Source organism: Emys orbicularis, chromosome 8 (assembly GCF_028017835.1).
Source record: "Emys orbicularis isolate rEmyOrb1 chromosome 8, rEmyOrb1.hap1, whole genome shotgun sequence".
Taxonomy (NCBI): domain Eukaryota; kingdom Metazoa; phylum Chordata; order Testudines; family Emydidae; genus Emys; species Emys orbicularis.
The window spans coordinates 25,482,344-25,508,447 of NC_088690.1; the positions used below are offsets into that span (position 1 = coordinate 25,482,344).

The 26,104-nt window shown below is 41.2% G+C and overlaps 1 protein-coding gene across 1 annotated transcript in view; it reads right to left on the reverse strand.

The window, feature by feature from the left end:
- USP33 (ubiquitin specific peptidase 33) overlaps positions 1–26,104 on the reverse strand; it is a 97,562-nt gene that overhangs the window by 36,838 nt on the left and 34,620 nt on the right. Inside the window, exons 5-11 of the mRNA XM_065409014.1 lie at positions 20,637–20,789; positions 15,982–16,081; positions 12,981–13,050; positions 10,673–10,786; positions 6,990–7,068; positions 1,455–1,875; positions 840–980 (exon numbers count right to left, since the gene is read on the reverse strand). Of these exons, the coding sequence (XP_065265086.1) occupies positions 840–980; positions 1,455–1,875; positions 6,990–7,068; positions 10,673–10,786; positions 12,981–13,050; positions 15,982–16,081; positions 20,637–20,789 (1,078 nt within the window). The remainder of the gene's footprint in view (positions 1–839; positions 981–1,454; positions 1,876–6,989; positions 7,069–10,672; positions 10,787–12,980; positions 13,051–15,981; positions 16,082–20,636; positions 20,790–26,104) is intronic.

A 26,104-nucleotide genomic window follows, 5' to 3' on the forward strand; every position in this document is an offset into this window, starting at 1 on the left:
TAAGAAAGAGCTGCCCCTGCTGGAGGACTTGCATTTTGGTGTCAACTCTATAAAGGGACCACACAGAGAGATGCAGCCAGGGTACAAAGTAGGGGAACCTCTTGTAGAGACAGAAGAAACTGCTATAAAAACATATTCCTGGTGCTGAGAGACTGTAGTAATGGAGAAGGAGCACTGTGTCAGAGCCAACCCTGCAGTCAGTGAGAGCCTAGCCCTTTAGGTGCTGACCTATTACTGATGAGTAGACTGTAGAATAGATGCAGCCTAAACAGACTCTCTGTGTGGGTAGCAGAAATTACGACTGCTCCAATGGGTGAACTTGCCTAGAGCAGTAGGGACAGGCATGAGCTCTTTCACCCTGGGAAACTCAACTGATGCCTTGTTCCCGCAAGAATCCTCTCCCTTGAGTACCCAATGGGCTCCTTCCCAGACTCTCCTCTAAACACACGACCTTTTTTCCTTCTATGAGCATTCTTCCCTCCATCTCCATTTCTCCAATCAGGTGCTATTAAAGAAAGATCAAGAAAAATATTGCTCCACGCTTCAAGAACAAGGAGACAAAAACAACTGGAGAGGCAGGAAGCGCTATGGATACACAGTTGCTTATAGCGACTGGTAGTGATGCACCATTCTCCAATGAAGTGAAAAGATACAGTGACGTATAAAATCATGAGAAGCTCTGTACCCCATTAGCATGGTGTCAAATCTCTAACTAGAGGCCTGGAAGCACATGCAGTGTCAATATTAAATACAAAAATTAAAAAAAAAAAAAAAAAAAAAAAAAACCCTAATGGCACACTTATGAGCAAGGCAATGCAAGGAGAAAAAGAAGCATATACCTTTTTTGTGTGCAGGTGCCAATCCAGACCATAATGAGCCTGATTTTGGAGGAGAGGTTGATAAACGTGTATTCACTCCTTCGTTTGAGGGAGGGCTTTGCGGTCCTGACAGATCAGTCATGTGGACATCACTGATATAGTCTGCAACAGAAATTTGTATTACTGCACAGCTGAATTTTTCCAACAGTAAAGTTTTGCTTCAGGTTGAATTGCAAAATAGTTAGATAACTTACATTTCAGCACACCAGTAGGTGACTGATTAAATGCTTGTGTATAAGAAAATTAAGTTTTAATTCAGCAACTGTTAAAGCAGAAATAATGAGCTAAAAAAATCCAAAAGCAATCACCAATTGTAATGTTATCTGAAGTCTTTCAATTGTTACAAATCTTGAACAGCTGGTAAATAGTCACTGGACTTCAAAATGGATTAAACAAACATAATCGAAGTACCACATTAATGAATTTGAGCACCAGTTTAAAAACCAATCTACTCTCGTGCGATACATGACAAGTTATACATCTAAAATAGTTTCCCTCATTTTTACTTTTACATGCATTTCAGCTACAAGTATGATTTTGTTATAATTACAAATTAGCAACTGATCATACAGTCACCTGAAATTCTGCTGTGTATTTGCACTTTGACTGTTCCCGGATTATGTAAAAATTCAGCAGTTTCTGAAGCAGTGTTTTTGTCTTTTTTTAAATCCTCCATAGAACTTGCTCGGTTAAACTTATTACACGGTGTTTTTTCTTTCTGCCAATCTTTAGTTATGAGGGAGTGGTTTTCAACATCTTGAATTAACATAGTAGCCTCTGCATGGTCCTCTGAGAATGGTCTGGAACCAGCCTCATTTTCTGCCTTATCACTGCTACCACAAGATTCACAGGACTGGAAATCTACATCTGACTGGTTCTGGTCTTCTTCCATACTCTCTTCTATACTTGTAGAATGGGTATCTTCTATTTCCATGACAGGTTCCTTTAGCTCTTCATGAAGCAGATCCATTAAACAACGCAGGAATTCTTGTGCATCCTGTAATTTAAAATAGGTACATAATCCCCTTTTATATTTAGAAGATATGCACATAGTGGTGTCGAAACAAGATGAAACAACAAAAAGCTAAAGCTGGCCACTAAATCAAAGGAGTAAAAACAAAGTAAATGCCACCTGCCCAGTCTGGGGTGCAAAAGAGAATTAGACTGTCAGTCCAAATAATATTTCATTTTGGACTTTGTAACCTCCTACACGAGTTCCATTCCATGTCACGAGTCTTACTTGGCAACTTTCCTTCTCACGCTTTCACTCATCACAAAGCTTATACTCTGTGCCAGGATATTTTAATTGTTAAAATATTTCGTGTGGTCTCTGTGACACCGAGGCTCCTTGGCAAAGGGTCGCCTGCTCTTTGCAAATAACACTTACCTCAGGCCTGACAAAGTCACTACACCAAACATATCTTACAGGATATTTATCTATAAAAAGTAAAATGTAAGGTAGCTACAGAAAGCTCATAACTCATCAAGATTCATAATCACTGCAAGGTGTATGTATGGGTAATATTTATGTTGAAATTATGTGTTATTGACTTGAAGTAAATGTTAGTCACCAGAGGATAATGTCTCAGTGACAGCCTATTCAGCAGGAGGGAGTTGCCACCCCACCCTGTTTTGCCACTGATGCAATGCAAGGCTCAATTGTTCAGCCTTGCTCAGTACAAAACTTTCAATGGAAAACCATCAGAGGCAAATGCAAACAATCAAAACCACCTGAAGGAAAAAAAGAAACATTATGACAAAATAGGGGTTCACCCTGTCTATGAACAGAAACAAAAAACTTTCAGGATAACACAAAGGAGGGAAAGGTACTCTGCATCCTTCCACTGAGAAGACATCTTGAGGAACAAGGTATTCTCATGAAAAATTGGATCCTGGTTTCTGTAAAGTTCTGAAACAGACTGAACATCGGGGAGTGGGAAACCTACTTTATTAGCTAGGAAAGGTAATTAATAAATGTAGATGCAACTTCACATTTTGATTTTGTTTTGTATTATAGCTATTTGTTTCCACGTCTCTCGTTTGTAGTTAAATCTTTATTCTTTCTTAAAAATATCTACTTTTGTTTTACTGCAAGTGGTTCACAAGTGCTGTCTGATTTATGGGAGCAGCGATTTAAGGTAAAATTAGTAAACTGGGACACACAGCACCTTTGGCGGCAGAGGATCTGGGATTTCTGTAAGTAGTCTGTCTCCAGGGCAGCATATCACAGAGGACTGATTCAAATGGACTGGGGTGCACCTTTTGTTAACCTGCAAGGTGTAGACTGGGCTGGCATAGCCCAGGGGAAAGTGTTCAAGTGGCTGAAAGGCTAATGGTGGTAAGGAGCAGCCAGGCATAGGTGAGACTCCCTCAGTTTAGAGGCAGGGGGTAACAAGGTGACTCTCAGTCCTGGGTACCCCAAGAACCATCACAATGACATGTGCATCCTAATACAAGCAACAACCAAGTACCTGGTTAGCTCCCAGCTGTACAGTTAATAGAGGTTGTCGGTAAAGGAATCTAACCTCAACATATAAGGTTTTCAAACTTTTTTTGCAACACCCAATCAGCGCCTTACGTTCACTGGTCAGGGAAACCACATTTGCACCTTTCAAAAGAATCAACTTTAATTTGTCCCAGCCCTCCAGCTGTTCCAGACTTGCCTGGACAGGAGAAGGAAACAAAGGGAGTGTTGTAGATTCATTCTCTTACAGCTCAGCAACTTCTTGTGGAAGGAGTGGGTGGGCTACAGTGGCAATGGCACTGCTGGCTTACTTTCAGCTTGAGCTCACTGCTAGTCTTATAAGAGCAGGAAGGGGGCAGAAGTTTGACTTCTTCCTGGTTTCTGGTGCTTCCATCTTCATTCATTAATTCCTAGTTTTGTTGTTCTTAGCCATCGTTTATTCTTGTTGCACAGGTAGCTATTTATTAAGAGGGTATCTGTTGGTCCACTGGTGGTGGGTTTAACAGGAGTTTGGTACATAATCATTTTGTTACTTGCTTACAAATTATTAGTGTCACCACTGTTTGGTTTCCGGGACTCTCCCTCAGCCTAATGATCTGTACACATGTAAATTTAAAACTTTTGACCTATTTGCCGTGGCTGGTAATTCTTTTAGGGGGAGAGATACTGTTGCTGTTCAGGGCTACTGCACCTGTATTTCCCCTCAGTGATCCAGCAAGGGCACCATTCTCAGACTCCCAGCACCCCTGCAATTGCCTTTTGGGGAGGAGAACAACAATAATTTCCAGGCTGCACAGTTCCCTGCCTTCACTATGTTATTCCTAGGGCACTACCAAATTCAGTCAATTTTGGTCAATTTCATGGTCATAGGAGTCTAAAAATCAGAAATTTAATGATTTCAGCTATTTAAATCTGAAATTTCACAGTGCTGTAATTGTACGGATCCTGACCCAAAAAGGTGTTGTGGGGGGGGAGGGGTTGCAAGGATATTGTAGGGGAGGTTGCAGTACTGCTACCCTTATTTCTGCACTGCTGCTGGTGGCGGCACTGCCTTCAGAGCTGTGCAGCTGGAGAGCGGCAGCTGCTGGCCAGGATCCCAGCTCTGAAGGCAGAGCCGCCGTCAGCAGCAGAGCAGAAGTAAGGATGGCATGGTATGGTATTACCATCCCATGCCTCCCTTACTTCTGTACTGCTGCCTGCAGACCTGGGCACTCAGTCAGCAGCCACCACTCTCCACCCGCCCAGTTCTGAAGGCAGCAGCAGCGCAGATGTATGGGTGGCAATACCGCCATCTTCCCTAAAATAACCTTGTGACTCCCCTGCAACTCCCTTTTGGGTCAGGACCCCCAATTTGAGAAATGCTGGTCTCCCTGTGAAATCTGTATAGTATAGGGTAAAAGCACACAAGACCAGATTTCGGGGGGTTTTTTTTGGGGGGGGGGGGGAAGAGACCAGTTTTCACGGTTTGTGATGCATTTTTCATGGCCATGAATTTGGTAGGGCCCTAGTTATCCTCAGCAGAGACAGGCTGCCCAAAGCACATCTGCTTTCTTTCTTTCTAGAGACAGTTAAGTGTGACTGCCCATGGTTATAAGTACCAAGCATCTCTTTTTATGCAAGCCTATTTTATTCTCATGGTAAAAGCACTACAGAGAAAACATATTAAAACAATAAAAGAACCTACACACATGCCAATAAGCTTGCCAGAGATCACCCCAACTCTAACATGGGCTCTGGCAGGAGCAATCTTTCAAAACCCCATGCAGGGGGACTCTTCCACGGTCACAGTTCGTAACAGCCTCAGATCAGAGCTAGCACCCAGTCTTAACGGCCTCAGTAGGCTAAGTCTTCCCAACCCTTCTCAAAGGAGTGGGGCCCTCCACGGACCTGGGGCCCTGTCTATTTGCTGGATCAGAAAGAAGTCCCTGAGCCAATTTAAAACCAGGCTATTTATCCAAAAATCCTGTCTGTCAAGCCCTGGAGAATCCAGTTTGAACTAGTATATGCAGACCTCTCGGGGGGGGGGGGGGGGGGGGGGGGGGGGGGGAAAGGAAGGTGTTGCTTCAAAAGGCTAATAATGAAGGAATTAACATTAGCATCCCCTCCTACAAGAGACAGTACATACAATTCCATAACCACACATACACAACTGAATTTTTAATACAATGGACTGCAAAGGTATTAAACCTAATTCAATAAGGTTTAACTTAATTAAATAAAATTTATCTTAATTCCGTAAGATTTGATCAAGATATCACAGGATATTGTCAGTCTGTCACAGATACAATGGCTGAAATTCAGATTACCTGGGAGCGGACAGAGGGGTGAAGTCTGTTGGTCTCGCAATCCTGATTGGAAACAAGCTGACCATCAGGGATTGATAAAGTTCGGCTGTGGGAGGGCCCAATCTCTCAGTGAGAGAGCTAGGTCACTTTAGCACTGCTTTGTTTAAGCAGCCACCATGAGACCTAGTGAGTAGCTTAGGGTGATGTGTTGAGGAAGAACATTGGGGTCTCCCCTTAAATACTTAAGGGAGTACAGAATGTTACGCTCATTCCAAATTTTAGCTTGCAAGGACTAAATTCCCCTGAAGAAATGTATGTTAATAAAGCTGCAGACGATTTTCCATTTTCCCCTAAATTAGTGAATTAATTTCTTCCTTTAGGTACATGAATAAATTGTGCATACCCTGGACACAACAGTAAGTTAGGGTGTCAGTAATAATGAAAAGCATCTACAACAATTCTGAGGTTTGCTATTTTAACACTTACTTGACACCACCGACACTATTTGTATATCAAAAATACAGTTTAACCCTCCATTTCACTTGCTAACTTCATTATACTGAATTACCAAACTTTTCCAATATAAACTACTGCAATGCAGAGAATCTGACAAAATTATTAAGGATCTGGTTCTTAATTAAATGTGGTCCCCACAATAGGGCTTTTAATAAAATATGTTTTCAACAGTAAAATAGGTATGTTAGAACACACTTCATTAAAGATGATTTGAAGAATGCACCTACAATATAATTCAGTCACATAACCACCAATGCCTGCCCACTACAAGTAATTACTACCTATACAAGAGATGGAGGACACAAGTATTCAGTATCCATAATGCTGTAAACCAGTAACATTGAAAAGAAAAGATGTGGGCTCATTGTCTAAACAAAAAACTGGATACTAGCAACTCAGATTAAAAATATTCAAATAGTAAATTAATATGGTAAAAGTTTGCTCTATTATATTCTTTATGTTTGCTTAGCAAGACTTTTGTGTCACTTTCTGGAACAGCTTGTATGTCAGCTACTTTACTTCAGGTGACAAGTTTTTGATATTAACCATTCTGCTGCTTGTCCCAAGGAAAGGAGACATTCATAAGGATCACGGGGCCTTTCAGCAGTTTGTCAACAGAATTCAGCACAGAAGTCTGTGATTCAGAAAAGTTAGAGAGGAGTTTTAGAGGAAATAGATTTAAAGCATGGAAAGGTAAAAACTAAAAATTTATGATTAGCTTGGTTTAAATACATATTTTTCTACTTTATCAAGGTTTGAATCTGACAATTTAATCTACCTGAATCATGCAGTTATACTTTTGACACTTCATTGTCATAATACTGGACAATACTAAGAAAGGTTTACCTGTTGGGAGTAGCCTCGAAACGTTGGATTAATTGTTTTAATTCCTTGAAACAAATTTGTAGGAACAACGGAACCGGGTCTGGGAAAGAAAAGTTTGGGAAAAAAAATTAAATGGCCTGCAATGTTCTAACTTCATTGGGATCATCATCAGTTTGATCACCGTGAGACACGTTTTAACAAACTTGTTCTATATTATTCTTACCCCAATGTAATTTTGTCTTTTTTGGGGGGAAGAGGGGTCTTCAATATAAAATATATATTTCTCCCAGAGCACAGGACAACCAAAAGTGTGAAATTGGGATTTATGTTTAAAGGCCTTCAAGCAAGCTGCAACCAAAATTAATCAGCAATACAGCAGGGAAATAATTTGGTATGCGTGATAGTGTCAACTTCATCCAAAGACCCGTTTAAAAATATTAAGGAGTATTTGTTTATCACAGGGTCAATGCAAGGAGATAAGTTTATTTGTAGACCATCAAACCCCCCTTTGAAATAAAAAAAAAAGACTCATGTCAAATGGATACAGAGTCAAGGCCACAAAGAAGTTGTGGTCTATATACTGAGCAGCGCCCACAGATGAGTGGGTGGGTAGTAGCATAGGCACAAGAATGGTGTGCAAATGACCCCAGGATACAAGATATCCCACAGGGACAATCAGTAATATATATTTTAGTCTTTAACTGTATCCAAAACCAAAAGTGAAACCTTTTTGGAAAGAAAGAATGGGAAGGAAATTCCACACCAATTTGAATTTTAGCATAAGCTGTTGTGAATAGTTCTTTTAAAAAACAACAACATTAATTTCTCTTACATTTTAGGTATTTTTTAAAAGGAGAGAAGGTGGAGGATTTGCTCTACCCCAATTTTCTCAGAAAGTACACCTAAAAACAATTTTCAGACAATTCAGGAAATAAGGAGAAAAGTAAATATAGAGCTTCAAGACTTGTGTGGCCAGAGCGCTGTTGCTGTGTGACTGCGACGTATTAACTTGGGTCTCATCTACACATAAAACTATGAAGGAATAAAGTAGGGTCTGAATTTAAAGTAGAACAGTTATTACAAAACAAATCCATGTGTAGACAAGCTCTTACTATAGAGCCTAACAGTGCAGCTCTCTTTTTTCTGCCTCCTCTCCACACAAATTCCAAACATCAAAAGTGATGGATCATTTATAAAAAACAACAACGAGGAGTACTTGTGGCACCTTAGAGACTAACACATTTATTTGGGCATAAACTTTCGTGGGCTACAGCCTACTTCATCAGATGCATGGAGTGAAAAAATACAGTAGGAAGATATATATACACAGTACATGAAAAGATGGGAGTTGCCTTACCAAGTGGGGGGTCAGTTCTAAAGAGACAATTCAATTAAAGTGGGCAATTATCAATAGGAGGAAGAATCACTTTTGTAGTGGTAATCAGTGTGGCCCATTTCAAACAGTTGACAAGAAGGTGTGAGTAACAATAGGGGGAAATTAGCATGGGGAAATTAGTTTTTAGTTTTTGTAGTGACCCATCCATTCCCAATCTTTATTCAGGCCTAATTTGATGGTGTCCAGTTTGCAAATTAATTCCAGTTCTGCGGTTTCTCGTTGGAGTCTGCTTTTGAAGTTTTTTTGTTGAAGAATTGGTACTTTTAAGTCTGTTATTGAGTGTCCAGGGAGGTTGAAGTGTTCTCCGACTGGCTTTTGAATGATATAATTCTTCACGTCTGATTTGTGTCCATTTATTCTTTTGCGTAGAGAGTCTTAGGACAGGCACAACAAAGAAAGTAACAGAACGCCATTAGCCGTCACCTTCAGCCCCCAACTAAAACCTCTCCAGTGCATCATCAAGGATCTACAACCTATCCTGAAGGATGATCCCTCACTCTCACAGATCTTGGGAGACAGGCCAGTCCTCGCTTACAAACAGCTCCCCAACCTGAAGTAAATACTCACCAGCAACTACTCACCACACAACAAAAATACTAACCCAGGAACCCATCCCTGCAACAAACCCCGTTGCCAACTCTGTCCACATATCTATTCAAGGGACACCATCATAGGACCGAACCACATCAGCCACACCATCAGGGGCTCGTTCTCCTGCACAACTACCAATGTGATATATGCCGTCATGTGCCAGCAATGCCCCTCTGCCACGTACATTGACCAAACCGGACAGTCTCTATGCAAAAGAATAAATGGACACAAATCAGATGTCAAGAATTATAACATTCAAAAACCAGTCAGAGAACACTTCAACCTCTCTGGACACTCAATAACAGACTTAAAAGTGGCAATTCTTCAACAAAAAAACCTTCAAAAACAGACTCCAACGAGAAACCGCAGAACTGGAATTAATTTGCAAACTGGACACCATCAAATTAGGCCTGAATAAAGACTGGGAATGGATGGGTCACTACAAAAACTAAAAACTAATTTCCCTATCCTAATTTCCCCCTACTGTTACTCACACCTTCTTGTCAACTGTTTGAAAAGGGCCACACTGATTACCACTACAAAAGTGATTCTTCCTCCTGTTGATAATAGCCCACTTTAATTGAATTGTCTCGTTAGAACTGACCCCCCCCCACTTGGTAAGGCAACTCCCATCTTTTCATGTACTGCGTATCTATATCTTCCTACTGTATTTTCCACTCCATGCATGTGATGAAGTAGGTTTTAGCCCACGAAAGCTTATGCCCAAATAAATGTGTTAGTCTCTAAGGCCTGGTCCCCACTAAGCCCCCACTTCGGACTAAGGTACGCAAATTCAGCTATGTTAATAACGTAGCTGAATTCGAAGTACCTTAGTCCGAACTTACCGCGGGTCCAGACGCGGCAGGGAGGCTCCCCCGTCGATGCCGCGTACTCCTCTCGCCGAGCTGGAGTACCGGCGTCGACGGCGAGCACTTCTGGGATCGATCCGGGATCGATTTATCGCGTCTAAACCAGACGCGATAAATCGATCCCAGAACATCGATTGCCTGCCGCCGGACCCTCCGGTAAGTGTAGACGTACCCTAAGGTGCCACAAGTATTCCTCGTTGTTTTTGGTGATACGGACGAATACAGCTACCACTCTGAAACTTTTAAAAAAAAGTTATTGAAATTTATGAAAGTCACTGAAATATGGGAAATGTATGTGTGTAATGATGCTGTATGAAGCAGATGGAAAACCAAAGTTTGTTCTATCTCAGGTTGAGCTTAAAGTGCTGGAAACTGGAGGCTCAATTATCCATAAAAGAGCACTCTTATTTATAACAACTTACATGTTTCATTGTGTAAGGAAGTCAATCTTGTCATGTTTCCTAGGATGAAAATCTAATGCCATTATGCATGATTATGGGTTCAACTACAGGAACAGCTGCAATGGGCAAATCATTCTTTTCAACCTGAAGGCAAACATGATGCCATCATCACTCAGCAGCTAAATGACATTTGTTTTGAGTTGTCACATGATACACAGAAAAGCCTCTTTCATGTAACTTTCCCACTAAAACAAATATTAACTTCCCCAACTCCACCACACAACCTTTTAGAGTTATTTTTAAATTAATTAAATTCAAAGCCTGTAATAAACCTTTGGAATATCACACACGAGGAAACAATTGGAGCTAAGACAAGTTCACCCCTGTGCTGCACTGCTGTCCAAAGTTTATATATAAACATATTTCACAAGGAAAGTGGTACTATACCTGCTTTTGTGCCAAAGTTCTGTCATCAGCTTGAGATAACTTTTACATATCGCTGGTTTCTTATCTGTTCGTGCTAAGCCCCCGCAGTCAAGAAAAAAATGTGTCAAGGGTGGGCTGATTAGAGGGAAGAAAGCAAGATTATTATTCTTTAAATAGTGCTAAGAGAAGTGTAAACCTCCCCCTACATTCATTTTAACAGCATGTTAGCTAAGGCTAATTAGTGACATTTACATGGTAAACGTTTAATGATTTCTTTTCCTAAACCCTAGGGCAACATTCATATATTCTGCTTATTTGGGCCACTTTATGAGTGGCACAATACCCCCCACAGACCAATCCTGCCACTTGTTAGAGGCACTGGAATTGTCCAGTAGGAGCCACCTTACAAGGGCAGGTTCCCACTAGCCAACGTAGCCACTGGGGGATAGTGGCATATCCCTGTGATCCTTGCTCTGCAGTCGAGATGGCTGAAAGCTGGCACTTTTTGATTATGTAATATTCTGAAAGACATTTTCAGATAACTTTCATAGCTATTATTTTAAAAATACTCCTTAATGTCTTACAAGGAATGTATTAAAATATATCATTGTAGGGACAGGCTATACAGAAAATGTATATTGAGTTCTGTGGTTAGAATTACAGAAAAGCTTGATCTGGAAAATCTGTAAAAAAAATTTGGAACAAACAGGTGGGTTAGTTCCAATATCTATTATTTTAAGCAGCACTGAGAGAATAAGTTGTTCCCTTAAAATCAACTGGTGGCCCAAGGAAATTCTAGGAACTATAACCTTGACCTCTCCCATACCATTAATATTGACCAGAAACAGTAGTTAACTGGTTCCTGATCTATAAGACATATTTTGTTATAACAAATAATATATTCTAAAAAGCTTTTGGTCCTTTCCCTCTCTTCTTGCCAAATTTCCTGGCTATTTTCCACCTTTTTATTTATTTTTTCATTAAAAGACTTTCAAAAATCCCAAAGCATTTTTTGATAATAGCAAGGACCTCAGGGCAAATAATGAGGAGTGGATAGATCACTGTACTGAATCCAGGAAACCTGGGTTCTATTCCTAACTGTACCACTGGCCTGCAGGGTTGACCATGGGGCAGTCACTTCCTTTCTCTGTGCCAATGTACCCATCTGTGAAACGGAGATAAAGATACTGATCTCTTTTGTAAAGTACTATTTAATCTATTGGTGAAAAGCCTTATATAATAGCTAGGGATTATAATTATTAATACCAAATCCTAACTCAGTACAGTTTTGGAGGGGGAAGTCACAAATAGAAAACATAATAGTCAGCAATTAAACATAATAATTAAAGTCTCAGTTTGGTTTTGGTTCATTGTATAATAGGAACAACTAGCAAGACTGAAATTCAACAAATGTATTTTAAGTCAATAGGTTAATTAATCTACATTTTTTTAAAAAAAGGGAAGGACAGGCTATTTTATAATTGGAAACATTTAATAAAAAATGGAAACAAAAATTAACCAAATATTCCTGATACTTTCAAGTATATAGCTAGGCAGCTCTTTCTGATCTATGAATATTTAGGATTAAAAAAAAAAAAATCTTTCCAAACTATTTCACTTACAATTTTTATCATTACTTATGTACATTATGTATGTTTAGTATATAATTAGGATCTTGAAATTCTTTGATCTGTTTTTGAGTTTAAGATCCAAGCAGTTAAAGTGTTTAATCAAAGGCGTTTTATATCAGCTGCTTTTATAAAATTTGCAAGTTTAAACTTCTGTCATTAAAAGATTACACCATGCCACCTCATTTTAATTGTTATAAATAGCAATTAGAAAACTTTCCAGACTGAAAAATAACATGGTAAAAAGGAATTCAAAGCTTGTTTATGCCCCACACATCATATTACCTTTTGCTGTCTGGAGAAGAATGAAAAAAACCAACAACTCAAGTATCAAAGAATGGCCCTACACTTAGAAGACGACCTGGATATTTATGACCAATTCTCTTTTTAATTTTTAAAACTATAATTTTTGATTGAGGGCTGTGAAATATTAGAGAAGAGGAGGGAAAACAAACCCATAGACTGCTATTCGAGGGAAACTATATACATATCCTGCAACTCTTAAGTAATACCATTGATTGCAATAGCACTATTCATGCTACTGCAAGATAAGGCTACCAAACACATCAAAATGAGATTTATACTGGTATGATTTTTCTAAAACTTAAATTAAGGACTTTTTGGAGGGTCTGGTTTATAACTGAAGACATGCAGATACAGATAGCTACTTTAAGGTTACATTTAACAGCTATTTTCCTTACCAATTGGAAAGAGCTTGTAAAGCTGCATTCATGTAACAAGTGTTTCCAATATTTTTCAATCCTGTAAGACCTGTAAATAGGAAAAATACATCAAGCAAGCTAAAATTTAAAAAGAAACTTGTAGGAAAATAATCTTTCCACTCAAAGATTTACTAGTCAAATTTTGCTCCCAGTACACCTCTGCAACCCCTTTGAGACCAATGGGATTGCACAAGTGTAACTAAGCAGAATTTGATTCCTAAACAGATAAATTATCTCAACTCCTATTTTGCTGTTGGTTGATTAGAACACCTAGCGTAAGTGGATTTTATTTTACCTTTTTATCTTAGTATCTTTCTGTATATTTTTAGAATGACACTGTTTTGAAGAAAGATTATAAAGATAAGGGTTTGAATGTTTTAATTTTACTTGCATTTAATGAGTTTACTAGTTCAAATGAATTCTACAGTTTATCTGTATATGACTGATGTCTATAATTGTTAATTATATAACTGACAGGTTTTTAGGAGGATTTATCAATGGCTTTTCAATACCTTTAATCTGTGCAAGGAGTATTTAGATTATATAACAGTATACATACATTTTCTCAGTGTGTAATTATATTTGCAAATGAATCAGTTTTAGTTACTTTATGTTCTTTTTCTCTCTCTTTCCTGTATGGATGTATTAAGTGTGTTAATCTTTATTCAGGACAGCTTCACTCACCCTTTCAAAGAAAATTGTATTTTCAGACTAGGACTACTTCTTTTCTTAATTAACTCAACAAACATTATATACGCTCACTCTGTCTATAGCACAAGTTATAATGGGGAAAAATTTCATTATAGGGCTCAACTGGTAAACAATAAAATATTTGAGCAGTCTGTACCCATGCAAGTAGTCCTAAGGGCTTCAAAAAGACTATTCCTGCAAGTCAGAACTAACAACTATTACACAGTCATCTCAGTTCAATTCAATTAAACTTTATTGGCATGACAGGCTATACAAGTGTTGCCAAAGTATAAATGAAATCAATAAAATAGAAGTTTGTCTCAAAATATAATAAAGTTCTTCTACAAGAATAATTGCAATGTACTACTGAAAACAATTTAATCACTACTTCTAATTACCAAGAAAAGTTACACAGCATTTAAAAAAATATTTAGCAATCAGACAAAGCCTTCAGCTCAACAGTCTGATAACTGAGACACAAGAAATGCATCTCATCATTTTGATGTATGAGACAGGACTCTGCAAGTTCCATTATTTTTTTTATAAAACTTACTTGGTTAATTCAGCTAAATTAACCAAAAATATTTTCTAAAAATAAACAAGTAAAAAAAATAGAACTTTGCTTATAGGAACTGAGAAAGTCCCCTTCCTCTCTCTCCATTTAAATGATTCTGCATTTCCCATCGCTCAACCTACATCAGACTGCCATTCCAGATTCTTCCCACCAGGAAGACTAATTCTCAGAGGCAGAAGGAATACCAGTCACAGCTAAGGACATATTGAAATACAATAGGGTATTTCAAAAAGTTTTTTTCAACTACAGTGTGTGTATTATATACAATTTCATAGGCGCTGCCTGATTCTGCAGACACTTACACATGATTAACTTCAGTGTGACTGTTCACAAGCATAAAGTTAAGTAACGGTGTAATCATTTAAAGGATTGGGCTTTTATTCAATACACATTTATTTAGCAAAGTTTTTAACAATTTATTGGTAAAGTAGTAACTGAACTATTCACTGCAGTTACATTTAGCATTGCTTCATCCTGCTCTCCAATATATGCCCTGTCAGAAATATTTAACATTTGTTTTTAAATAAAACATTAAGATAAATTTGACTTGTGAGAGCTTATTCTTTCTTGAAACATATACACATAACTCCATTAGTGCTAATGGGAATTAGAATACAACTTTATCCGTACAGCAACTTTCATATAAAAAGTGTATCCCCAGAACATATCATAGGGTTAAATACAAATAAAAGCAGGAAGAGAGAAACTAAGGCATTGACAGGTGATAAAAAACAGTTTTTTTCAAAGATCTAAGAACAGATGGTGAATCAGTGAGGTGGAGGCACACAGGAAGGCTATGACAGATGGCAAGAGTGGCAGAGGAAAAGGCTTTGGGCCAACAGGGAGGCTGAACTGGCAAAAAGCTGGTGCTAGCTGAGTCAAGGGAGAACAGAGAAGGAAAGAGAAACAAGGTCCATGAGATAGAAACATCTCCCCATCATTGATAGGAGAAGGAATTGCCTTGACATGTTCACTGGTGTCTCAACAAAGCAGCTCAGTAAAATATAACCAGCAGATAAAGTGAAGGAAGTAGTAAACAAAAATTATTCATTATAAAAGTGATCCATATTGGAGACTTCAAAGAGATGCCACACGGGGGACAAATAAACGACAAATAAAACCCTCTCAGTTTTGGGAGTTTCATTATACTTTCCCCTTATATTTTCCCCTTTTCCATTATATAAATACCAGGCTTAGGTTAACTTTTGCACTGATAGCATTTGTCAGAGCATGAAATCCATTACTAACCAAAAAAAAGAGTGCTGGGAACTGCAGACCCAAAATGTTAACCAGTATTCAGAAAGCATTCCTATAAAGCATCTTTTAAAATAAAAGCAAAAATGTTAAAACAAATTTTGCAATAACTACCCAGTTACCAGTGCGGCTATGACACATATTTCAGTCTAATGAAAACTAGCAACTACACTAAACATCACAACTGCTTTCTTGATCAGTGACTGATGTACTACAAACAACAACATGAGAGCCTCTTCTCTGAAGAAAAGGAAAGGATGCTGCAGTTAAGCTTCAAACTGACAATGCAGCTCTTATTTTAGAGTGGGGGGAAATAGTTCCAGCTGGAAAAGAAGTAATTTCTAAACAGCTGGGAACGGATTCAAAGAAATACACATACTGTACATGGTGGAATTATTTAAGTGAGGGCATGGACAGAGCAATTAGTTGACAGTGTAGGTTTTAATCCTCCAGTTTCATTACCTCTTGTCTTCAGTTCATCTTCTTCCACCTCTATATCTAAAGCATCAAATACAGTAACTAGAGGAATCTTCAGTGTTGGATTACCAGGTATTTTAAAATCCTTATTGGAAGAAAAGGCAAAATATAAGTGTGATTATGTTTATAAATCCATTTTTTCTTTAAGTGTTAGTACGGTTTTACTAACATATGCCTATGAACTAAACATAGGAGTTCATTCAAAATAACTGCCTTCTAAATGCATGTTTCATTTTATGTAAAGCAAAAGTAGTTTGCAGCTATGCTATGAAAGCTTACTAATTCAAGCAGGTACTTATGGTAAGAATACAGCACTGCACCAGTTTCTGGAAAACGCTGAGAAAATAAATCAGTCAAAATACAATGCCAAACACTGTAAGATTTCCTGCCACTGCTTCAGGAACAGCAAGCCTGCTTTGCAATTCACCACATAACAATGGATTATAACACAACATTTATAAAGGATTATGTGAAAGTCAGCACAAAAATTTGCCATCAGATGGCCCACTGCATTTAATCAAGAGAGACAGAAGGTGTTGAAAAGGGATCCTGGCGGCTCCGGTCAGCACCCTGACCGCCTTTTGGGTCGGGACCCCCATGGTTACAGTACCGCCGACCGGGCGTTAAAAGTCTGGTTAGTGGTGCTGCGGAGCTAAGGCAGGCTAGTCCCTACCTGTCCTGGCTCCGTGCTGCGTTCCGGAAGCAGCCAGGAGGTCCAGCTCCTAAATGGGGAGACCACAGGGCTCTGCGCGCTGCCCCCACCCCGAGTACCGGCTCCGCACTCCCATTGGCCAGGAACCAAGGCCAATGGGAGTTGCGGAAGCGGTGCCTGCGGGTGAGAGCAGCGCCCAGAGCCTCCTGTCGCACCTCTGCCTAAGAGCCGGACCTGCTTCCGGGGCGCCATGCGGGTCCACAGTGCCAAGACAGACAGGAAGCCTGCCTTAGCCCCCCTGCTGTGCTGCTGACTGGGCACCGCCAAAGGTAGAGCCTGTACCCCAACCCCGAGCCCCCACCCCCTGCCCCGAGCCCCCCCCCAACCTGGAGCCCCCTCCTGCACCCCAAACCCCTCATCCCCAGCCCCACCCAGGAGCCCGCACCCCCAGTTAGAGCCCTCACCCCCTCCCGCACCCTAACCCTCTGCCTCAGCCCAGTGAAAGTGAGTGAGGGTAGGGGAAAGCAAGCCACAATGGGGGGGAAGGGGGAGGGAGAGAATGTAGTGAGCGGGGGGCAGGGCCTCAGGGAAGGGGCGGAGCTAGAGTGTTCGGTTTTGTGGGATTAGAAAGTTGGCAACCCTAACAGAGATGCAGTATGAGATAGGCAAATTGTTATTGTATTTTATGTCATTTTTCTGTGAGCACATAAGGGGAGGAAATCCTAAGCAAAATTTTAAGGTAAAAAGCAAGACAAATGTCACAAATCATGCTAATTTCTCCTTATGCAACGTCATGTACACTGCAACTTCCTTGAGGGTAGAAAAACAATTGGGTATTGGATGCATTTCAAATCTGAATTCTGCAATCATGCCAAGCATTATGTTTAAGTCAAGACATCATATATTTCAGGAGCACACGTGAACAACATCAGAAAATCCAATATATTTAGCTGAAACACTATACAATTAGAATTCTGTGGTTGGTGTTTTAAGATAAAAAAATTATGCCCTATTTCAAATCTACTAATATTAAAATTGAAAACATGCTAAAGTTATACAAGTATTTTTCAATCATTTCTTCAGGGGTATTTTCCCCCTAGAACTTCTGTGACTTCCCTAATAATATTGTATTGTATACATTTTGCCAATATCTTCTTGGATTCCAACCACTTAGTAGATTCCAACATATGTTGTTAAAAGAATACCCGGTATATTTTCTGGTATAATTTTCTTTAAATCAATTTCTTGTAATTTTTGGGTTTACTGTACTATGTTCTCCCCCAGGAAAAAAAAAAACACAAAATATTGTGCTTTTATTCACTTTACTCTTTACACACTTATTTTTTACTCTTGTATTTGAAGTTCAGCTGTCATTTAACAAGTAGTTAAGCATATAAATAAATAGTGTCTATCCAACATTCTTCACATTAAAATCACTCATCTGTTGACTACAGGGAAAATTTTGATGCAGCTTCTCAAGGAAAATGCGGTATGTCTAAATATTAATTATTTAGTGTTCCAATGTGCACAGCACTGTTCAAAAGGTCCAGTCCTGCAAAGGGCTGAGAATCCCCAACTCTCACTGATTTCAGTGGGAGAAATAGGTATGTGCTGGATGTGCAAGTCAGTACCTTCTCCAAGGAAGGTATTTTCAATCTACTTTTAAAATATACAGCATAGTTTATTTTAATGGCATAGTTTTAGCTTGTACATAGAATCTTTAAATACCTGTTTTTTCCCCCTGCTTTCTTTATTTGTCCCAATTCAGCTATTTCTTTTTCATTAATTGGAAGAGCTTATGAGGTTATACCCTCAACTTGATGGCATTTCTCTGTAATGTGATTGCTTTAGAATGCAACATCTGATCAATTCCAAAATATTCTTGGCATCAATGGCCAGAACACTAATAATTTTGGTGAAAATCAGAAAGAAGGAAAATGGGGAACACATGTAGCCCATGACATCTGCTAGCACAGCCAGAGTTTCAAGGACCTCTGCAATTATCTATAGATCAAACAACTCTTTGAGGGCACCCATTAACACCTTCCAGCCTCAGAATACCTCATCTCCTCTCTACCCATTCTTCCCCATAGAGTTTAACATGTTGACACCATGAATGACTTATCTCCCAGAGAAATAATAACGGAGGGGGAGGGGGAAAGAGAAAGAGAGGTGAAGAGGAAAGGGGGAAATGGGTTGTCCGTCTAGCCCCTGGCAGATGCGGGGAGGGGGAATGAGGGACACCGGTGTGTGTGTTAGGAAGTGATGGAAGACACACAATTCCTGGTGAGGAGAAATTGTGGGGCCCGAGTATGAAGGAGGGAACACAGATTGTCCCGGGCATGGATGGCACACAGAACCCCTGGAATGAGGGTAGGAGGAAATGGGAGGTGCAAACAGATGCTGGCACGGATGGACAATAAGGGACCCTGGTATGAGAGGAAGGGCAATGAGGGAGCACAAAGAACCACTGATGGGGAGGGGAAGGAAGATTGGGGGTGGCACATAGAGACGCTGGTATGAGGGAAGAATGGAGGACTCTGCTATGGGAGGAGGGGAGATGGGGGACAGATCAAACCCCTGGCAGGGGAGAGACTGGGGAATCACTGAAATAGAGCAACAAAGAGTCCTGTGGCACCTTATAGACTAACAGATGTAGTGGAGCATAAGCTTTTGTGGGTGAATACCCACTTCGTCAGACGCAACGTTGCGTCTGACGAAGTGGGTATTCACTCACGAAAGCTTAGGCTCCAATACGTCTGTTAGTCTATAAGGTGCCACAGGACTCTGTTGCTTTTTACAGATCCAGACTAACACGCCTACCCCTCTGATACTGAAATAGAGGGAGCTAGAAGGTGGCACACAGGGAGCTGGAGAGGGGAGATGCAAGGAGCCCTGGTGTGCACAATGAGCTCTGCCTAAACAAGTTACAAAGTGTGCTACCCCCTAGATATTTTACTCTTTCAGCTACAAATGTTAATTGTTATAAATTATGTGTTAACAATGGTCAAGTTCCTCTATGTTATGATCATGTAATAAATGGCAGTTTAGAAATTTAAATTTCTAGTTTCGTTTTCATTATAAAGTTTCCTAAATCCTGGCCATGTGTAAACGTGAAAAAGCTTAACTATCCTAACTGCACTACAAATAATATCAGCTCTCTGATAACTGTACCTTAATGTGTCTTTGATGACAGCATGCTTTCATGATTAAGTTATTGTTCACTTTTCTTTTAAAACACAAACACACACACACACACAGATCATTTACTCCTGCCCTCTGAGGAAGCATATATCATAGCTAAAGAGACCAAAATTACTACAACAACTGTGGATGTACTGCTCAATGGAAAAAAAAAAATCTCCAATAAGAAAAAAATTACATACCTTGTTAGTAATTTATAACGATGCAAACCCAGTAAGTTTTACTGAGCTATACCAGAAATATAAGGTCATGCAAATCCTCTTAAATTTTTTTATATTAGTGGCTGAATGAATACAGACTGACAGTTAGTTGCCTGCATGTTTCTCCTGATAAACTCAATACTTGTGTCTCCATGTGAATCTGAACCTCTCTTTGGCTAGAGGCTCCATAAACAGACACCAAAACAACTTACTCTTCTGCATACAGTAGCCAGTAATAATTTGAATGTGACAATTAAAAACTTCTCACTAACCACAGGATGGGAAGCAAAGCTAAATGATTATTCCCATCTTAAAAACTCAAATGTAATTTCATATTCTCTGGTTGATTTAAAAGATTAAATAAAATACACTCATAACATCATTCTTGGGAAACAAATAGAATGATACACAGATTTAATGTAGGTTGGGCGTTAAGGTGCATTAGTCCTCAGAGACATAAGAAGGGAAGAGTACAGTACAGAGAATCATATTATTTCCAACACCAGATAAGACACAACTGGGAAATAAGACAAAGCACAGCTAAAACAAGGTCTGTGTGTATTTCACTTGTTTAAAGAACATACCTGTACACTATTTCCTTGTGTTTGGTGAGACAGTCTGGCATTTGGTAATGGAGAATGAGATCCCAATTTTCTATCCAAAAATACCTCTTTGCTACATGTATAACACCAGACACGCAGGGTGGTAAGGTTGACAGTTAAACAGTGCTTTGTGTCCTAAAACAGAAGAAAAAAAATCATTTCGGAACTTACATTAAACCTCAATGTGTCCAAGCCAGAACTGTATTAATACGTGAAATCTTTCAAAAAAGACTAACACGTAGACTAACACGGCTGCTACTCTGAAAGGTAAAAATATTAACTCTAGCAGCAATTCAGTTGTTCCTGAAATCCAAGCTTTTAACTCGCAACACCTAGATTGAAGGGGTCCAAACCACATCACAAACACCATCCAAGAGGTATGTCTGCTTTAACTATCAGTACAAGTGTTGTCCATAATCATCTTAAACTGTTGCAATTCACTCGCCAAGAAAGTATCTGGATATTGGTAGGGCCCTATCAAATTCATGGTCCATTTTGGTTAATTTCATGGCCAGCTGATTTTAAAATTAGTCAATTTCACATTTTCAGATGTTTACATGGTTTTGTAACCCAAAGGCAGTCAGGGTGGGAGGGTCATGATGCGTTTTTCACTGCCATTAATTACCAGTACCCAGGGCCCTACCAATGGGATAGAGTTTGTTTTCACTTCTAGGTCAGTATTTAAAAATCTCCCCTGGAGATAGCAAGTAATCAAGCCTTTGGCCCTTAAACAGCTGTCATATGGGAACGTAAAAAAAGACATTTTAGTTCAGTTCTTAGAAAACTACAAACAAGACTGTCAGCTACCACAAAATGTTGGGGATATATCCTGAATCCAGTTAGTCAAACTGTTATAGCAGAAAGGACTTTTAAGTACAGTCTATGTACTCGGAACTGCCCCAAAATCAAGATTTATCTCAAATTGTAAACATTAGAACAGTAGCATGTGTGTTCTCATCAGATATACAATGGATAACAATCCTGACAATCCTATGGCTGATTTGCTCGGGTTCAAGTATGTAGTTATGTTCAAGCAGAATAATGAAAGGGCGGGTCTCAAGCATGCTGCCTTATAAAGCCTAAGTTCTTTGATATTTCTTATCTCATACAGGTCAGTGTTAGTCTAACTGTAACTTAGCATTTTGGATTTAGTCCAACAAATATCTGGAGTTAAATGATGGTAGAAAAGGACGTTTACCCCTCAGGTCCCTCATGTAGGAATTTCCAAGCTGGTGGGTTCCTGTGAGACAGAGGTCCCCAAAGTGTGGGGCGCACCCCCCCGAGGGGCGTGGAGGAACATCTGGAGAGGTGCGGTGGGTCCCAGCCACCCCCTGCTCCAGTGCTGCCCCCAGCCTCAGCGCGGCTGTGCTCCCAGCCCCGCGGCAGCCCCCAGCCTTGGCCGCTGACTGCGTCTCTGTTCCCAGCCCAGGGCACAGGCTGGGGACGAGGCTGTGAGCGGAGCTGCACCTGGCTGCGGGCCCGTCTGCTGGCCTCCGCCGCAGCCTGGCTGCAGCTCCGCTCCCGCTCTTGCCTTAAGCCTTGGCCCCTGGCCGCAGCCCCAGACCCATCCCCAGCCTTGGCCCCCTTACCCCTGTCCATATCCCTCCCTCCCTTCCCCAGGAGCCACAGCACTGCTCTAGGCTCGGGGGGAGGGGGGGAAGGGAGGGCACGGACTGGGATGGGGGGGGTGCAACCCTCAAAAGTTTGGGGACTGCTGCTGTAAGAGCGGACCCAGAAGCTCCTGCTTCGGAATCCCTAACACAATATATTTTCATCCAACACCCCTTTCTTCTTTGATCTCTCCATCTGAATTCCTTCTCTCTGATCACCACCTCCCCTCATTCAACATCACACCACACATTTGTCCCATCCCTGCCCTGTCACTGGGCCTTCTGCAACCTCCAGTCTATCAATGTTCGTGAATTCTCTACTAGATCAGGCCCCTCCTCCCAACCCTCTTGTCCATTCTCCACTCTGCTTTTTCCTCCACCCATGCCCCTTTCTACCACAGTGAAGTCCATTACACCAATTTCAGACCTGTCTTGCTCCCAGCATCTGCTCTCTCCATTACTGTCCTTGTGCTGCTGAACATCCTGGGACCTCACTAACTTCCTCCACTGCAGATTCCCTCTCCTTCAACTATCATCTGAAGGAGCAACTACACTTCTCCCACATTGAGTCCCATGCCCACAGTCCCCATCACTTCTTGGCACCATTCAAGTCCCTCCTTAAATCTCTCCCCTTCCTATCTCTCTGCACAGGATCTTGCAGACTTTCAGAGAGAGAAAAACAAAAACAAAAATCAACAAAATCCACCAGGAATCTCCCCCTTGCACCTCCTCTTCCCTTTCTCCTGTCACCAGCTTTAAGGTCTTTTGCCTTTTCTCCTATAAACACCCATATCTTCCCCAGTGATCCCATTCCTCTTCCCGTCTCCTTACTTCTATTGCTCATTCTTCCCTTATCCTTCTTTCTCAACCTCTTCCCTTACAATATGAACAATGTCCTGGTCTCCCCTGTCCTCCAAAAACCATCCCTCAGTCCTACCTACGCCTCCAGCTACAGCCCCATATTGCTCATGCCTTTAAACTCCTTGAACAGTCTACTATCAATGCAGTTACTTCTCCTCCAATCCAGTCTTGGACCCCCTCCATCTGGCTTCCAGTGTTTCCACTCTACTGAAACCTCTCTTTCTAGGGTCTCCAATTATTTCTTCCTACACAAATCTCAGCCTCTACTCTGCCTTCACCCCCTTTGATCTTCCTGCTGTGTTTAATATTATAGATCATCCTCTCCTTGATATCATATCCTCACACTGGGCTTTCCAGATACTGCCCTCTCCTGGGTCTCCTCTTACCTCTCTGACTATTCCTTCAGTGGATCCGCCTCCTTTCTCTCACTCTGTGAGAGGGCTCTGTCCTTGGCCCTTTGATCTTCTGACTTTAAACCTTATTTTTGGGCAATAATCGGTTCACATGGCTTCAGCAGTCGCCTCTGGGCTGATGGCTCACAAATCTCTCTCCAGCACTAAGTCTCCTATCCATCTGCACTCTCATCTTCTCTCTCCAACATCTCTCCTCCTGGATGTCTTAAACAGAACATGGTCAAAACCCAACTCCTTATCTCTTCTCAAACCTTCTCCTCTTCCCTCTTTTTCTATCACTATTGATAATGTCATCCTCCTCCCTGTCACTCAGGTCTGCAATCTCTGTCATTTTTAATTCCTCCCTTTCCTTTGTCCCATATACCCAAGCTATTTCCAAATCCTGCCACTTCCTCTTCAATATCTCCAACATCTGTCCTTCTCTCTCCAGTCAAATATCTCATTCAGATCTTAATTACTCCAAGTCCCAGAGGCCTCTCTTCTCCAGCCACCCAAAAACACACGGTGAGCATTCTCTCTCTCACACACACGCATACACACAGTGAGCAATCTCACACACATGGTGAATGCTCTCTCTCTCAAACACACGGTGAGCGCTGCTGGCTAAACTTACATTGCTTGGCTATTGATTTGATCATAACTTCCCGCTCTGAATCCCCCCGCTGGCTCCCCATTTGCTACTGCATCACCTTTAAGCTTCTTGTCACCACTTACACAGCTCTGTCTCTCCCTACTTACTCTCTCTTAACAAGCTTCATGTTGCCCCTGTCCCCTTTGCTCCACCAAGTCTCCAAACCTCTTCTGACAGTTTGCCAGCTTCTCACATAAGTCAACCCTGTGGATTCTTCCACATGGCCTTCTATGCATGATATGATATTCCCAAGCTCATCCTCAAAGCGGTACATTGTCACATTTAAGTGTCGCTGAAAGACTCCTCACATGTTGCCTACAGTGACTCAAACAATACCATATATAAAAATTGTAAGCTTCTCATTACAGGAGTGTTTGGAAAGTGCACAACACATGCAGGTGCTATCATAAATAATGGCATGGAAGCAGCCTTGCTGTTGCACAGGGTTCAAAGACACTCTTTTACACACACACACACACACACACACACACACACACACACACACACACACCCTTCGCACCTTCCTTCCCTCATATGACCACTCCACCCGAGTCCCTGCTCACAGCCTACTATGGTACTTTAATAGTACACAGAGCTTTAGGGCAAAGTACTCTTCTTGTGCAAGCTGTTGTAAGCTACAGATACAATTTTCTCTGTTAATATGGCCTTGAACAATGCCAGTGTTTTTGGGTATGTCTACACTACAGGATTAATTCGAATTTATATAATTCGAATTTAGGAAACCGATTTTATAAATTCGAATGTATTCGGCCACACTAGGCACCATTAATTCGGTGGTGTGCGTCCAAGCTACCATAGTAGCATCGATTTCCAGAGCGTTGCATTGTGGGTAGCTTTTACATAGCTATCCCATAGTTCCCGCAGTCTCCACCCCCCTTGGAATTCTGGGTTGAGACCCCAGTGCATGATGGGGCAAAAAACATTGTCGCAGGTAGTTCTGGGTACAGCCTCCCCCTCCCTCCCTGAAAGCAACGGCAGACAACCATTTCGCGCCTTTTTTCCTGAGTGAACTCTGCAGACTCCATTCTGCATCAAGCATGGATCCCGTTGTGCTCCAGAACGCAGTCTTGAACATTATAAACACCTCGCGCTTTCTCGTGGAGTTTATGCTTACACAGGACCAGAAAAAAGAGGCGAGGAGGAGGAGGAGGCGGCGATTGCAGCGCAGCGACCAGCGTGATGAGGACATGGACACGGACACAGAATTCTCTGAGACCGCGGGCCCCGGTGCTTTGGAGATTATGATGTTAATGGGCCAGGTTATAGGCTTTGAACGCCGATTCTGGGCCCGGGAAACAAGCACAGACTGGTGGGACCGCATAGTGTTGCAGGTGTGGGACGATTCCCAGTGGCTGAGAAACTTTCGCATGCGTAAGGGCACTTTCATGGAACTTTGTGACTTGCTTTCCCCTGCCCTGAAGCGCCAGAATACCAAGATGAGAGCAGCCCTCACAGTTGAGAAGCGAGTGGCAATAGCCCTGTGGAAGCTTGCAACGCCAGACAGCTACCGGTCAGTCGGGAATCAATTTGGAGTGGGCAAATCTACTGTGGGGGCTGCTGTGATGCAAGTAGCCAAAGCAATCACTGAGGTGCTGCTACGAAAGCTAGTGACTCTGGGAGATGTGCAGGTCATAGTGGATGGCTTTGCTGCAATGGGATTCCCTAACTGTGGTGGGGCGATAGATGGAACCCACATCCCTATCTTGGCACCGGAGCACCAGGGTACCCAGTACATAAACCGCAAGGGGTACTTCTCAATGGTGCTGCAAGCACTTGTGGATCACAAGGGACGTTTCACCAACATCCATGTGGGCTGGCCGGGAAGGGTTCATGACGCTCGCGTCTTCAGGAACACCAATCTGTTTAAACGGCTGCAGCAAGGGACTTACTTTCCGGACCAGAAAATAACCGTGG